This window comes from Lampris incognitus, chromosome 12, assembly GCF_029633865.1.
Source record: "Lampris incognitus isolate fLamInc1 chromosome 12, fLamInc1.hap2, whole genome shotgun sequence".
NCBI classification, from domain to species: Eukaryota; Metazoa; Chordata; class Actinopteri; order Lampriformes; family Lampridae; genus Lampris; species Lampris incognitus.
The window spans coordinates 29653621-29671140 of record NC_079222.1 but is presented as its reverse complement, the minus strand read 5'-3'; the positions used below and the strand labels follow the sequence as shown (position 1 = coordinate 29671140).

General features: G+C 45.1%; 1 protein-coding gene across 1 annotated transcript; it reads left to right on the top strand.

Moving 5' to 3' along the window:
- Positions 1-14080, top strand: mat2aa (methionine adenosyltransferase II, alpha a). The gene is made up of 9 exons (XM_056291044.1): positions 1-215; positions 5907-5984; positions 6578-6700; positions 10569-10681; positions 10832-10975; positions 11602-11820; positions 12084-12266; positions 12379-12512; positions 13087-14080. The coding sequence occupies exons 1-9, from the start codon at positions 125-127 to the stop codon at positions 13187-13189; spliced, it is 1188 nt and encodes a 395-aa protein (XP_056147019.1). The 5' UTR covers positions 1-124; the 3' UTR covers positions 13190-14080.
- Positions 14081-17520: the final 3440 nt, after the last annotated feature.

The following is a 17520-nucleotide window of genomic DNA, read 5'->3' as shown; positions in this document are numbered from 1 at the left end:
GTGGCTGCACATCGCCCAGAGACACCGCGGCGTCTCTGATAACATACTACATACAATTTCACTTGTTTATTAAACGATAGCTCGCCAGCTAGCGTATTCCCAAAACGACGTTGCCCTTTCCACAATGAACGGCCAACTCAACGGTTTCCATAACGCGCTCATTGATGAAGACTGCTTCCTCTTTACCTCCGAGTCCGTCGGGGAAGGGCACCCAGGTGAGTTCTACGCCGCGCTCGTCTTCCTCTCAACGTCTTCGCAGCTAACGCCGTGTCGGGTCTCCCACTAGCTAACTTGTCCTCCACTAGGTTAGTGCACGAAGCCCGGGGTTGACGTTAGCTCTCTAGCAAACAAGACACTACCAGAGCACCGGCGTTTATCTTCTTCCAGCGCCTTGTGTCCGCGTCGTCATCTTTGTTTTGAGAGACTAGCATAGTTAGTGACGTTTTCTTGTCATCCGCACCAAACTCGTGTGATAGCACCGACGGGCCTCCGCGTCGTCATGTGAGAGTCGGCGTGGAAGGCTACGGGCGAAGCGGACCGACTCGGTTGCTATGATGCGGTTGCTAACAACATGGTCGACACCACTTGTCAGGCGCAGGCCACGCGTGGTGACTTTACACGCCGGGGCTTTCGTCGCCGTCGTATTTCAGCGGCCGGCTGGTTTTGGTGGCCGGGCTACGGACGCGGCCGAAGCACCGCCTGGTTTACCGCGGGGCTGACCCAGCCGTGGCGGGTCGCTGCTACGAAACTTCACCGTGACGGTCGCTGGAGCGGTTGCCTCAAGCGGGACGTGTGGTAGGACGTCCCGCTGTTTGTGAAACGTCTCATAATCAGCATCGTGCTTATTGGCCATGTGGGTTTGCACCTGCGTGGAGTTTGACTCCGGTTTCGTGGCTCTTCTCGGGGTACTTAGCAGAGTAACAACACTACACTCTTGAGATATACTGGTTATATACAGGCGAAATAAGAGGGGATAAAGTGCAATGGTGCAGGGACTATATCAGAGATGCTGAAACATTTCGGCTAATGCAGTCATGGAATTGAAACTTCCTCCATAATCTAATTATTAAATAGAGAGAGGCGAAAACACACACACGTGTTATACTGTATTAAACTAATATATATATATATGAGTGCGAGACACACAAAACAGGCCTGTACTACAATGTGTTAAAACATGTTTTCCTGTATCTGTTGATATTCCGCTCCTCATTAGTCGAGCACTCACAACACCGTTGACAGTTTCGGGAAAAAAACGCTATATATATAATCAGTGTAATACAGTATAATATGGGGGCGAGACAGCAGCTCCAATGCAACAGATTATAGGCTTATCACTATCCTAAATATAGTAGGTACTAAGGGGGGCTGTTGTTCCATCGTTGACATGAGGTTGTCACATTCATATGCATTTTAAGCTACTTATCCACAGCCCTCGTTTGAAGTCCTTAAAGTAAACCAATTTAACCAATTTGGGGCAGCATGGTGGTCCAGTGGTTAGCACCGTCGCCTCACAGCAAGAAGGTCCATAGGGTCAAACCCCAGACCGTCCCAGGTCCTGTCTGTGTGAAGTTTGCATGTTCTCCCCGTGTCAGCGTGGGTTTCCTCCAGGTGCTCTGGTTTCCCCCACCACCAAAAAGACATGCATGCTCCTATACAATAGGATGGGTTAAATGCAGAGAACAAATTCACTGTAAGAATACAATTTGTTATAAGAATACAATGACAAAATAAACTGGCTTTCTCTTCTTTCTAAGTGATAGTGTGTTACCTATTTATACTGGAGAGTCTCTTTACTGCCAAATAACATTCAGAGTTGACATTGACATTTCTGCAGTACTGTAGAACAACGACCTTATCTTTCCATGACTTTGTAAATACTGGGGCCGTAAAGGCCAAATATCCTCTCAAAAATAGACATAGTCAATACAGAGCTGTGGGGTAGCCTGACATGAGTGACTAAAATGTAGGAGGCAGACTCGCAACTGTTTCTAATTTAACAAAAAGTAATTCATTTACAGGGTGTAGCTACAAGTGAAACAAAAGAATATGAAAAAGAAAGCAAACAAACAAATTAAGAGTTAACTCATCTTAACTGAACAAAACTCAACTCGTAACAATTGAGCTTAGATTAACTAATAACTGAACTCAACTCATTACATTCCTTTCCATTATCCGAACCGCTTATCCTGCTTTCAGGGTCGCGGGGATGCTGGAGCCTACCCCACCAGTCACTGGGCGGCAGGCGGGGAGACACCCTGGACAGGCTGCCAGGCCATCACAGGGCCACACACACACACACACACACACACACACACACACACACACACACACACACACACACACACACACACACACACACACATTCATACCTAGGGGCAATTTAGTATGAGCGATTCAACTGTCTTGGACTGTGGGAGGAAACCCACACAGACACGGGGAGAACATGCAAACTCCACACAGAGGATGACCTGGGACGACCCCCCAGGGTTGGACTACCCCAGGGCTCAAACCCAGGACCTTCTTGCTGTGAGATGACCGGGCTAACCACTGCATCACCATGCCACCCCGTGCTGCCAACTCATAACAATTGAGCTTAAATTAATATCGCGTGCACACGTCTACACCCTGACAACTTCAGAGCAACTGCTTAAATACTCCCTGCAGTCAATCAACAGTACCTGGGTTCAGGCTGCACCACGGTGGCAGGGAAAGCCAACACCTGGTAACGACTGAGCTGATGGGACAAATGGTCTCTTCTCACCCACTTAGTCACAAGGTCATCGCGTGATTTTCTTAACACACAAGAACGCACACAAACAAAACATGTGCCGTATTCATGTGCTGCGGGTGTTGATACCAACTTTGAATGTGTGCCACTCCTTCAGCGCGCTCTTCTGCTTTTAATCGACTACCACTCTACGTATGTTGATCAAGAAGCCAAAAGTAGGTTATATAATTGTCATACACAAGATCATATTGCTTCAAAATAATAGCATCAGGTTAATAACTGAAGTGGGAGAATGAATGATTGTGTTTTTAGTGCAGAAATAATGGCAACAAAATCCTATCTTCCAGCAGGTTTATAGTTGTGGGCATTATTAAGCAAAACCACAATTCCCTTTGGTATTTTTCTGAGGTCTGTCTGCAGATCTTATAATGCAGTTTGATAGTTTTGGAGAAAGGTAATAAAATGATAAAAGCCAGCGCCAAACTGTGTGGCCAACACTTTGAAAGTGATCAATAAAATCTTGAAATCAATTTAAAAATCAATCGTCATTGAGTGTGAAGCGGTTAAAGTTGGAGTGGTATTGTCCCCTCTTTCACGCTGAAAGCCTTGCTGCTGCATTTTGAACCAGTTGGAGATAAGAGTGCATTCTTGTTGAAGCATGAATAGAGCAAAATACAATACAAGGTGAAGGGGAAGCATCAGTGACCTCCTCCAAGTCATGGGGGGCTTAAAATGCTCCAATTTTAGTGGTATTTTATAGGTCAACCAGGACTGCATTTAGATAACCAGGTTCATAATGCCAGCAAGCTAAGTAGGGCCCTCCAGATGTCCCTCTCTCCAGCAACGCCCTCCAGCTCCTCCTGGGGGATTCCAAGGCGTTCCCAGGCCAGATTGGACATCTAGTCCGCCCAGCGAGTTCTAGAGTTCTGAGTCTACCCCGGGGTCTCCTCCCAGTTGGACATTTCCAGAAAGCGTCCAAAGGAAGGCCTTGCCCAGGAGGCCTCCTAATCGGATGCCTGAACCACCTCAACTGGCTCCTTTCGATGCAAAGGAGCAGTGGCTGTACTCCGAGCTCCTTCCAGCTGTCCAAGCTCCTCACCCTATCTCTAAGGCTGAGCCCAGACACCCTAGGGAGGAAACTCATTTCAGCCGCTTGTATTCGTGATCTCACCCTTTCGGTCACTACCCAAAGCTCTTGACCATAGGTGAGGGTTGGAATGAAGATTGACTGGTAAATTGAGAGCTTTGCCTTCGGGCTCAGCTCCCTCTTCACCAAAACCGTTGTTTTTTACGTCACACTGTCATGTGAAAAGAAGCGGCTGGTGACTCCACATGTATCGGAGGAGGCATGCGGTAGTCTGCAGCCCTCCCCGGATCGGCAGAGGGGGTGGAGCAGTGACCGGGATGGCTCGGAAGAGTGGGGTAATTGGTCAGATACAATTGGGCAGAAAAGGGGGGGGGGGTCCAGAAAAAAAATTATGTGATATAAAATTCCCTTTCAAGCTTATCTTAAAATGTTACTCTAGGAAGTATTTAAAAGCCATAAAGCCTTAAATGTAACATGCTAATGACGATGATGTACTTTTTATTCCCGGGGAGGGAATTCATCCTCTGCATTTAACCAGTGCCAACACACACTGTAGCTAGGATCAGCGGGCAGCCACCGTGCAGCGCCCGGGGAAAACAGGATAATCACACTTACCCAGGGCCTCTTTAATCAGAATCAGGATCAGCCAGAATTAACTCGGGATTTCTCCCCTTCCCCTTGAAATCAAGAAACTTAATCAATATAACCCTTTGGAAAAAAATCTACTAATTGACTACATATCAATGGGAAGAAAACTGATCTGACTCCTTTAGAATAATCTTGACATAATCTGGTATTCATTCATCCATACCCTAAATCCTTAATTTCTGCACCGATTTCACACGTCACCTCTTTTTGCCTGTCCACTATCCACAATAAACATACACACTTTCGCTCACACACATATCTACCATCACACATACATCGTGATCCCTTAATTTTCTTTTCTCTACCCCCTTTTCCTCCCCAATTGTACTTGGCCAATTATCCCACTCTTCCGAGCCATCCCCGTCACTGCTCCACCCCCTCTGCCGATCCTGGGTGGGCTGCAGACTACCACATGTCTCCTCTGATATATGTGGAGTCGCCAGCTGCTTCTTTTCACCTGACAGTGAAGAGTTTCCCCAGGGGGACGTAGCACGTGGGGGGATCACGCTATTCCCCTCAGTCTCCCCCCGAACCAGGTGCCCTGACTGACCAGAGGATGTGCTAGTGCAGCGACCAGGACACATACTCACATCCAGCTTCCCATCTGCAGACACGGCCAATTGTGTCTGCAGGCACACCCCACCAAGCTGGAGGTAACACAGGGATTCGAACCAGCGATCCCCGTGTTGGTAGACAATGGACTAGACCTCTACACTACCCGGACGCCCATTGATCCCTTCAAATTTTTACAATTGCACACACACAGCCATCACACACATGTACCCATAAAACACACACACATTCGGACCCCCCCCCCAGCACCTTCTAGTCTATCCGTTTTTTCTCTCTCTCTTTCACTATAAACTGCTCCCACAAACTATCATTATTATGTGTATTTACTACTTACTGCTATACTCTTTTCATTTCCAACAAATATATTGTTATTAATGGTTATTGCTGTTTTTGTCATTATTATTATTATTATCATAATCCTTGTTTATTATTAAGTCTTTTTTCCTCCGTCTTTCATGTTTATGGTCTTCTTTATATAACCAGTGATATTATTATTATTTATTTCTATCATTGTTAGTATTATTATTACTATTGTTATTATTGCTACTATTATCATCACACTGACACACTCACATGTGCATATTTAGCCACATTAACCCTTCTCATTTGAACCCTCACTCTCTCTAAGACCATCGAGTTTTACTTTGCCTTTTCTTCTGTCTTTCTGGTGGTTTGTTTGTTGGTTTGTTTTCTCTTTCTTGTTTTGTTATTTAGTTCTGTCTTGATTATGTCTGATTATTTTGTGACTCTTTCACCTCCTTTGTCCGGTCTTCCAACACCACAAGTAAGAGCTTTTCCACCCAGTGCCTGACAACGTGGTGTGACGAAGGGCCCTAACATGTCTAACTTATTTTGCTTTCTTTGTAGATAAGATCTGTGACCAAATCAGTGATGCTGTGCTAGACGCCCATCTCAAGCAGGACCCCGATGCCAAAGTGGCATGCGGTAAGGATGCAGGTTTTTGCACTGCGAAATTCTCCAATGGAGGATTTTACTGCTGATTTTATTCAGTTTTGTTAGACTCAGCAGACATATATCACCTCATGTATAGGCTTGGAAAATTCAGTCAGGAATTTGCTTGATTCTCACTGTATATCCCCAGGTATGGTCATTCATGGTAATGCTAAATAAGATTTTTAAAATCTTAAAAATAAGGTTGAGGTTTTTTTTTCTTTTTCTTAACTAAACTCAAAACGTAAGGTGTGTATTCCAGTATTTTCAAACAGAACCAGCATAAAACTTTTCACCGCCTCACAGTACATTATAAATATTATGTAATTGTTGTTCCCCTCTGCTCTTATCTTTTTTCACAATTAACCAAAGCTTAATCAATTTATTTGAGCAGTAAAGTAGTCTTGAACCCGGTACCCAGTAATTCAGCTCTAGTACAGACTGGCTTTTTTACCTGTGGTGCAACATGCTCGATATGCAGAGAGCCTTCAATCCCCTTCCATTTAATTTTGTTAAATCTTACTTAAGATCCACTCCACACATACTGTGATGTATTTACTGTAGTGAGTGTGACTTTGTCTCCACAGAAACTGTGGCTAAGACGGGGATGATCCTCCTGGCGGGGGAGGTCACCTCCAGGGCCAACGTTGACTATCAGAAGATTGTCAGGGAGACAATCAAGTACATTGGCTATGACGATTCCTCTAAAGGTATTAACATCAGTGGGTGGCTGTTGCACAGTGTGTGGTTTTTCTGAAGTGAGGATGTTAACTGAAAAACGTAGAAATGTCTACGACAGGACAGGGAGGTGTTCCAGAAAGCTGGATCGGCAAGGTATCCAGATACGCTGAACCGGAAATTAACAGAAATCTGGAATTTGCTGTTGCAAATACAGAGTAAATCCAGATCATTTACCATGGTAACTTATGCTGTGAAGCTAACCTGCGCCCTGGCCAGTTTACCGGGGTGAAACCCAACCAAGCCTGCAGCATTTAGGCGGCAGACAGTTCATTTTTATATTCCGCTTGTCTTGATCATGGCGTGTCATTTTCTAGAAAGCCAGCGGACATGGAAGCTTGAATTATTCACCCAGTTTCAGATGGCAAGAAAGTAATGATATCTTGATTGGACATTTCACAGGGAGGATCTCCGCTTTACCACTTTTTAGCTCAATCAATTATTTAGCCCAGCAATCTTTACCCTCACATCTAATATTACTCATACTGTACATTTGCCCTCACTTCACGAAAAATGCTGTGCATTTCCCTTCATTCTTGTTTTTTTTCTTTTGCCACTGGAATATTTTTGCATAATACTGGAGGAAAATAACATATCGAGAAGCTAAATATATGCAGGTCCGTTACAACAGTCTGACTTGCAGTAAACAAAGCAGTTTCCCCCCCCCCCATTTTTGGTGTATCCCTGGCCATTAATTTTTTTTCTGCCACAAATAATGACAATTTAATTTGTATTTTAGTTCTTCATTTGCTCTTTATTTAAAGCAAATATGAATGACACTGTAATGACTTAGGAGAGACCGGTGGATGAGAACCCAGATGCTCTACTCAAAGATAGGCTGGTTTAGATCACAAAACTGTTTACTTTGGGGGGGTCCGGATAGTGTAGCGGTCTATTTCGTTGCCTACCAACACCAGAACACCGGTTCCAATCCCTGTGTTACCTCCGGCTTGGTCGGGCGTCCCTACAGACACAATTGGCCATGTCTGCGGTCGGGAAGCCGGATGTGGGTATGTGTCCTGATCGCTGCACTAGTGCCTCCTCTGGTTGGTCAGGGCGCCTGTTTTTAGGGGGGGGGGGCTGGGGGGAATAGCGTGATCCTCCCACGTGCTACGTCCCCCTGGTGAAACTCCTCACTGTCAGGTGAAAAGAAGCGGCTGGCGACTCCACATGTATTGGAGGAGGCATGTGGTAGTCTGCAGCCCTCCCTGGATCGGCAGAGGGGATGGAGCAATGACCAGGATGGCTCGGGAAGAAAGGGGTAATTGGATACAATTGGGGAGAAAAGGGGAGAAAAAACGTTCAAAATAAAGAAACATGTCATGTGCCCACTTTTCACCGGTGCTCCACTATTTCCATGTCAATAATTTTTTTCTTTTAAATTCATATGGATGCTCACCTGTTTTGGTCCTGTCCCAAATTGCATGACTATTGGACTACTACTACTACTACTACTACTTTCGGCTGCTCCCGTTAGGGGTCGCCACAGCGGATCATCCGTTTCCATTTCTTCCTGTCTTCTGCATCTTCCTCTGTCACACCAGCCACCTGCATGTCCTTCCTCACCACATCCATAAACCTCCTCTTTGGCCTTCCTCTTTTCCTCTTTCCTGGCAGCTGCATGACTATTGGACTAATACATTTAAATCCTTTGAGGTACTAGCTGGCACACAAATCACCCCAACCAACTTACAGCTCTGTCTGGCATTACCCCCAACGCTAATTTACCTACTTCATTCCCAAGAACAGTAAGTTTCACCACGCTCCTAGCTAAACGTCTTGTGCTCCTCAAATGGAAACACATATATCTTACCAAACTATGACAAATGGAACAAATAAGTTATAAGTAATGTAAAATTAGAAACAAAAAAAACATATTCTCATTGAAGGCTTCTTTAAAAACCTTTGAAAAAACCTGGAGACCATTTACTAACCAAACAAGGATGCCCTCCACTGTACCACACAGTGATGATAATTACGATTAGCAGGAGTATCAGCTGTAATATGGCACACATACGAATACACACACACACACACACACACAATTCCACGCTACCTTTATCTATAAATTCGTTCATTATTTTCCCCTTTTTTCCCTTTTTTATTTTTATTTTCTTCTTTTCTGTCTTTCCTCTGGGATTCGGGGGTTGGAGGGAGAGACTTGGATCGGGAGGGTCTGCTGGGGGATTGAGGGGTTGGGTTGAGAATATTTATATACATGATGTCAATATTTATAATTCTGTATAACTGAAAACTTATAAATAAATAATATATATAAGAAAATAATCCAGGTAAGAAAATCAAAGAAAGTTGAATCAGTTCATTTGGACACAATGTTGCACACATGGCCACTGAAACTCTAGTTAATGGTCCCACCCGTATTTGCATATGAAAATGGTCGTTGGTTTGGGTCATTATGCCACTGTATTGTTTAGAAGGGTGGGGATACCTGCAGTCACTTGAGACTGAAGAAGTCACTTAGATGAGTGATGAAACGTATCGATCAATAAACCTTCAGCCTTCTTTGATTTTCAGTCTCAAGTGACTGCAGGTATCCCCACCCTTATAAACAACACAGCTGCATAAGGACCAAAACTCAAAGAAGGTTGAATCAGTTCATCTGGATACAACGTTTATTGAGAGAAACGTTTCATCACTCATCAAAGTGACCTCTTCAGTCTCAGCTGACTGCAGGTCCCCACCCTTATAAACAACACAGCTGCATAACGACTGAAACTAACGATCAGTTTCGTATGCAAATATGGGTGTGACCATTAACTAGAATTACAATGGCCATGTGTACTATTCACAGAGGATTTGGAAATGGCTGCAATCAGAGCATTATAAGAAGGTGACAGATGTACTCATACCCCCCCCCCCGGTTTAGGGATGGCCGTTTCCTCTTCACATAGATGGCCTCTTTGACTCCCCATTCAAACCAGCATTCCTCCCCATCAAAGATGTACACATCCTCATCCCTGAAAGAGTGGCCACTGGCCTGTAGATGGGTGTAGACTGCTACACCCTGCAGAGTCTGTTGAGCATGCATCAAGACAATCAAATCAATTTTATTTGTATAGCCCAATATCGCAAACCACAAAAATGCCTCAGTGGGCTTAACAGCAACACAACATCCTGTCCTTAGACAATGAGACGGAAGAGGTCACTTAGATGAGTGATGAAACGTATCTATCACTAAATGCTGTGTCCAGATGAACTGATTCAACCTTCTTTGATTTAGTTGACATAAAATGCAAGAAACCTAGGCTAACTACTCAATAGCTTGATAAACTCACATATTAACTCTCATAATTCATAGCATGCCATCACGCTTTCCTTTAATTCAAGATTCAACGGTGTATTTGTCATATACTTCACATACAAGTACGATGAGCAGTGAAGTACTTACTGGCGACTGTGAAATTGTGCAACAAAAAGAAGCGGCCGTCTGCTGATGTTTTACTTTTTTTTAAATGTGCTGATGTCAACTATAATTGCAGAAGAACCTATTATTCATCCTGTGTGATAAGAGATAACCACTGCTTCTTGCCCTCTTAAGCCATTATGAATCCTATTTTCAGTGCTTGAGTGAAGATGGGTTTTAAAGTTCACCGTGAAAGTTCACAGTTCAGATTCAGCCTAGCCAAAGTTGAAGAACTTGATAGCTGAGATTGAAATCAGCTGTTTGGAATTTGTAATTCCACATATGATATGTTGGTTTCACTCAAATCAGAATTAGAGTTTAAATTAAGGATTTTTTAACCTGTGTTTCTGGAATAAGCCCCTGGTATGAAGGTGTCAAAAAGTTCACCGGTGCTTGCTTGTTCTCTTCTACCACAGGTTTTGATTATAAAACCTGCAATGTATTGGTGGCTTTGGAGCAGCAGTCTCCTGACATTGCTCAGGGTGTTCACTGGGACCGCAAGGAGGAGGATGTGGGCGCTGGTGACCAGGTTGGGGGTCCTTCATCTTGAGTACCTTCTCTCCTTGAGTCCCACTCTCTGCTGGTTGATGGATGCAGCATTTTAGTGATGATGTGATTTGTATTTTTGCTTTTTTGAATGATGTGATTTATGGTTGGTCACATTGCGTATCTTTGACAGGGTCTAATGTTTGGATATGCCACCGATGAGACTGAAGAATGTATGCCGCTGACAATTGTGCTGGCTCACAAGCTTAATATCAAGATGGCTGAATTACGTCGAAATGGAACACTTACATGGCTCCGACCCGATTCCAAAACTCAGGTTAGGCAATAAAACGTGACTTTTTTTCCACTTTTCCTTTTGCTCCCCAGTTGTACTTAGCCAATTACCCCACTCTTCCAACCTGTCCCGGTCGTTGCCCCACCCCCTCTGCCAATCCGGCGAGGGCTGCAGACTACCACATGCCTCCTCCAATACATGTGGAGTCGCCAGCCGCTTCTTTTTACCTGACAGTGAGGAGTTTTGCCAGGGGTATATACCACGTGGGAGGATCATGCTATTCCCCCCAGTCCCCCCTCCCCCCTGAACAGGCCCCCCGACCGACCAGAGGAGGCGCTAGTGCAGCGACCAGGACACATACCCACATCCGGCTTCCCACCCGCAGACACAGCCAATTGTGTCTGTAGGGATGCCCGACCCTGCCGGAGGTAACATGGGGATTTGAACCAGCGATACCCGTGTTGGTAGGCAACAGAATAGACCGCCACGCCACCCGGACGCCCATAAAACAGGGTTTTGAATGTTGTGTTCTTTCTCTCTCTTTCCCTCTATGTGATATGTTGCTTTCAGTTCTTCTGTGGGTTTTTACTCTGGCTTCAGGTTGTTTACTACATTCAGCATTACATTCAGTGATTTTAGATAGTAAAACACATCCTTTTCTCTTTCAGGTGACTGTTCAGTACAGACGGGACCGTGGTGCCATGATCCCAATGCGTGTGCACACTATCGTAGTCTCTGTGCAGCATGATGAGGGTATAGGCTTGGACGAGATGCGTGATGCTCTGAAAGAGCTGGTAGTGAAGGCTGTCGTCCCCGATGCCTATCTGGACGACGATACGATTTACCACATGCAACCCAGCGGTCGATTCGTCATTGGAGGGCCACAGGTTGGGGGAAGCAACTTTTTATAAGAGCTGCAATAGTCCACCATCTGGTTATGTCTTGTAATATCTCATACCTAGGGTCTTAACTTCATAGAACATGTTGTTGTGGGTCTTGCTTATAGAGCGCTGCACATGCAACTTCAATATTTTGAGGTTTCTGCAACCAAAATGTATTTCTATGATAAGGTTCAAGGAATTCTGATATAGAAAAATCCTCTCTTCTGGAAATAACGTCTTTGATTATAAAATTATCTTCCTGTACATAGGGTGATGCTGGTCTGACAGGTCGTAAGATCATTGTAGATACTTACGGAGGTTGGGGAGCCCATGGTGGAGGAGCTTTTTCCGGAAAGGACTACACAAAGGTGGACCGCTCTGCTGCCTATGCCGCTCGCTGGGTGGCCAAGTCTCTTGTGAAAGCCCATCTCTGCAAGCGTGTTCTGGTCCAGGTGAGGAGGGAAGAGTGTTGCAAACTGCAAACGGTTTGACTTGGTCCTGAGTACTCCGTTTTGTCACTTATCTGATTTTGTTGTTTGGTTATTTTTTTATATATGAATGTAGGTGTCCTATGCCATTGGGGTTGCCCATCCCCTTTGCATTGCTATCTTTCACTATGGGACCTCCCAGAGGAGTGAGAGAGAACTGCTGGATATTGTAAACACAAACTTCGACCTCCGTCCGGGGGTCATTGTCAGGTATTATTTTCGGGACTAATTTTTAATATCGAACATGTTTTAATTTAATTTAGTTTAATTTAATGTTTTCATTCTATAAACGGGCAGCACGGTGGCACAGTGGTTAGCGCATTTGCCTCACAGCAAGAAGGTCCTGGGTTCGAGTCCCGGGGTAGTCTAACCTTGGGGTTCGTCCCGGGTCGTCCTCTGTGTGGAGTTTGCATGTTCTCCCCGTGTCTAAGTGGGTTTCCCCCGGGTGCCCCGGTTTCCTCCCACAGTCCAAAGACACGTAGGTCAGGTGAATCGACTGTACTAAATTGTCCTTAGGTGTGTATGAGAGTGTGTGTGTGGGCCCTGTGATGGCCTGGCGGCCTGCCCAGGGTGTCTCCGTGCCTGCCGCCCAGTTACTGCAGGGATAGGCTCCAGCATCCCCGCGACCCTGAGTAAGGATAAGCGGCTTGGATAATGAATGAATTAATGGATGAATGTTTTAACAGTCTGGACCACTTTTTCAATAAGACCAGCTTCATGGTACAAGTCTCTGGGTTTTCAGTCAGTTTTCCAAGTTCACAGCTCAGTATTTGTTCTTTCCCAGGGAGCTTGACCTGAAGAAGCCCATCTACCAGCGCACTGCAGCCTATGGCCATTTTGGCCGGGATGGCTTCCCCTGGGAGGTGCCCAAGAAGCTCAAATACTGATTCATTACCTTAGTCTCCTGTTGGGCTGTAATTGTTAATACAGAGAAATTTACATGCCCAGCAGGGGGCAGCATTTTCCACAGTTTTCAATTCTGTACCCCAGCCTCAGCCACAAAGAATGATGTCCTCCCCTGTCCTTACCTCCCCTCCTCCCTTTACTTTTTTAAAGAGACAGCAACAGGAGTTCCGATTACAAAATAACAAACGGGATGAATGTGGATGGGTCTGGTATATATTATCACAAACGAATCAATTTTGAGCATTTAGCAAGGGTAATAGACTATTAGTGTTTCTGACATAATCGAAAACGTAATGGGGTATCTGACAGATTTTTTTAACAGTTGTACTGCCCAATGTTTCTCTCTTAAACCCCAAATCTCAATAAAATCTAAAAGGCTTTTCATGGTTTGACATTTTCTGTTGCTTTCTCTTTAATCACCTTGCTTTCTGTAAAAAGTCATTTTTGTTACCTCCTGACCTGCTTGTGTTAATGGTACTTTGCCTTTATAGAAATGTCCGTTCTATCATTTCCACAATAATCCGTGGTTTGACCCCGGGGGGAAATTGCAATAGTAATTAATCAAGGTTTTATGTGATCTATAGAGACATCCAGATAACGTATTAAAAATATACCATTCTATACTTAGTGGATCAAGGTGAATTCAGGGGTTGAAATTTGGGGCCGTCATGTCACGGCGTCACACAGAGAAGTGTGCATCTCTCCTTTTTAACATGCTATTTTCCTACGATGTATGTCTATACATTGGTCTTCTATGGTGTTCTTTCACATACAACCATCAGCGATGACCTGTTTTGAATGTGTATGTGCACGTTTGGGGATACCCTTGCCCCAAAACGACCTTTTTTTTAAAAATACAAATAAAGTTGGTCAAATTAGTTTATAAACCATTTATTATCGTTGGATTTTCTGCACATATAAATTTGCGGTTTATGTGCAGTAATGTTGTAGTACAGTAATGTGTTTCTCCGTGAGTCCATGACGCATAGCAGCACCCGGAGTGAAAGCTTAAACGGGACCAAGCTTGAAATGTGCCTTAGCTGTAGGCCTGCATGTGAACTGCACTCCATGTCCTCATCCAGATGTTGTGCCGACATACTCGCGCGCACACATCTGCACTCTGAACAGGCTAGGGGGCCACCAAGTCCTTGACGACGGCATCTGCGCCGCATGGTGCCGCAACCTGACTCGCTGTTGCAGTGCACAAGCTCCTACAAGGGCTGAGGAGCAGGGTCCTGGTCGCCTGCCTAAAGATTGTGGACATGTTGTGATATATGTTTCAATATGAGGCAGCGTAGCGGTCTATTCTGTTGCCCACTGACACAGGGATCGCCGGTTCGAATCCCCCTGTTACCTCCTATGGCCTTTCCATATACCTCCAGCTTGGTCGGGAGTCCCTACAGACACAATTGGCAGTGTCTGCTGGTGGGAAGCCGGATGTGGGTATGTATCCTGGTCGTTGCACTAGCGCCTCCTCTGGTCGGTCGGGGCGCCTGTTCAGGGTAAGGGGGAACTGGGGGATACCGTGATCCTCACACGCGCTACGTCCCCCTGGTGAAACTTCTCACCGTCAGGTGAAAAGAAGCGGCTGGCGACTCCACATGTACCGGAGGAGGCAGGTGGTAGTCTGCGGCCCTCCCCGGATCGGCAAAGGGGGTGGAGCAGCAACCGGGACGGCTCAGAGAGCGGGGTGATTGGCCAGGTACAATTGGGGAGAAAAAGGGGGAACCCCCCCCAAAAAAACACATTATTAAGTGTCTAATCACCACAAGGGCTTTCACTGAGTATTATTAATAATTATTGAAATTACGTATTTGTGTTTGCAGGGATATATTGGGGGGAATAAATCATATTTTTCCCAGGATGGGGGGGGGGTTGTGTCCCCCCTGTTCCCCCAGGGTTTCTGCCAATGCCCTACAACAAATGATGGCGTCATAGATTCACCACATGTCTATGAGGAACAGTTTATACCCATAGGAGCAGTGTGGCACAAACCCTAAGTGGAAATGTTGGTAAATAAATTGGGTGTTGGGGAAGTAGTACACGAAATAAAGGTGTAAGATATTAGACTATCCTCTGGGAAGATTGACCCCCAAAACTTGGGAAAAGATGTCCCATATTTTGGATAGGTGTACGTAGACCGTCCAATATTATCAACATTTTACCCAGACCGCGTCACTCTAAAACGTCGAAACTTTGCTTTTGACCTTGGAAAAAATTATTTTTCCCTACATCCATTAAATCATACTTTTAATACATGATGCAGGAGAGTATTAGGACCAATAAGAAATATGAAACATTACTATTGCAATTTCTCCTGGGGTGAGCCATTTTTTGAGCTTTGCTACACACACATATATATATACTTAGCACAAAAAGTAAGGAAATGTGTGTTCGATAGGTTATTTCTTTGTTGTAACAATGCTTCTTGGCAATAAATCTTATATCAGGCACCTGATTGTCAGCACCTGGGGTACCAGAAGCTCAAAACAAGAGTCAATAGCAACAGCAAAATAAGCTGTTTGGCATTGGCAGAGAAGATTTGGCAAATTTTTCATGGGCGCAACGCACATACTCAGCTCTGCTGCTCATCCCACAAATGCATGTTCCTTACAAATGTGGCACCATTTAAAAGGGGAATAAACAGGCTTTCCAACGGTATAAGATTTATTGCCGAGAAGCATTGTTACAACAAAGAAATAATCTACCAAACACAAATTTCCTTGGGCTCTCTCTCTCTCTCTCTCTCTCTCTCTCTCTCTCTCTCTCTCTCTCTCTCTCTCTCTCTCTCTCTCTCTCTCTCTCTCTCTCTCTCTCTCTCTCTCTATATATATATATAGCAGACAGTCCCTTACATTCTTTAATTTTATTCAGATATCCCTTATGCTTGTTGTCTAAGTAAGCGAATACTTGTAAAATATGACTAAGTCTTATTTGAAACTGTGCGGTCCCTCCAGACTAGGTTTATTTCTCTTTTTTTCCCCCAAGCCAAACTTTTCAAGTTTTATTTCTCAGTGTGTTGAGCTAAAAAGAACTCGTCAGTACACAGTGTGAGTTCCTGTTCAATCAGCAATACTGAGAGTTCTTGCAGAATGGGCTACGGGTCTTACATCCCAACCCCTTTGCAGTCATGCTTAGCAAAATAAATCACTTCCTGCCCGGTTGAAATTGTGCGTTTGAACCACAAAAGGAGAGCTAATTGGAAAAGGTCTGAATCACTTTCTTCCATTAATTCCATATTCTGTGGCTGGTGTGGGGACAAATCCACACACACGACTCCAGTAGATTATCGCCAGGTCTCAACAGCAGTTTGGGACAACGAACAGAACATCCCACCCGCTGCCATTTTGCAGGCATCTCGAAATGTAGGTGAGGCTTTGGTCCTGATTTTCGTTTGCTCTTTGCAGGGTGTGGGCAAAACACCTTTATCCAACTGAGTCTGTCCCTTCTAAATTTTAAAAGGGGGTGGTGCAAGGGTTCTTGTAGGCTAACTGTATTCATTCATTCCTTCATTCAGCACGGTGGCGCAGTGGTTAGCACTGTCACTTCACAGCAAGAAGGTCCTGGGTTCAAGCCCCAGGGTAGTCCAACCTTGGGGGTCGTCCCGGGTCGTCCTCTGTGTGGAGTTTGTATGTTCTCTCCGTGTCCGAATGGGTTTCCTCCGGGTGCTCCGATTTCCTCCCACAGTCCAAAGACATGTAGGTCAGGTGAATCGGCCATACTAAATTGTCACTAGGTGTGTGTGTGTGTGTGTGTGTGTGTGTGTGTGTGTGTGTGTGTGTGTGTGTGTGTGTGTGTGTGTGTGTGTGTGTGTGTGTGTGTGTGTGTGTGTGTGTGTGTGTGTGTGTGTGTGTGTGCCCTGTGATGGCCTGGCAGCCTGTCCAGGGTGTCTCCCCACCTGTCGCCCTATGACTGCTGGGATAGGCTCCAGCATCCCCACGACCCAAATTAGGATAAGCAGCTTGGATGTTGGATGCAATGGATGGATACTGATTAATTCAAAGATTTAGGGTCACAAACATTGCAATCAAGATAGCCATCCATTCATCCATCATCCAAACCACTTATCCTGCTCTCAGGGTCGCTGGAGCCTATCCCAGCAGTCACTGGGCGGCAGGCAGGCAGACACCCTGGACAGGCCGCCAGGCCATCAAAGGCCCAACACAAACACACACACACACATACACACACACACACACACACACCCAGGGACAATTCAGTATGGCCGATTCACCTGACCTACATGTCGTTGGACTGTAGGGGGAAACCCACGCAGGCACGGGGAGAACATGCAAACTCCACACAGAGGACG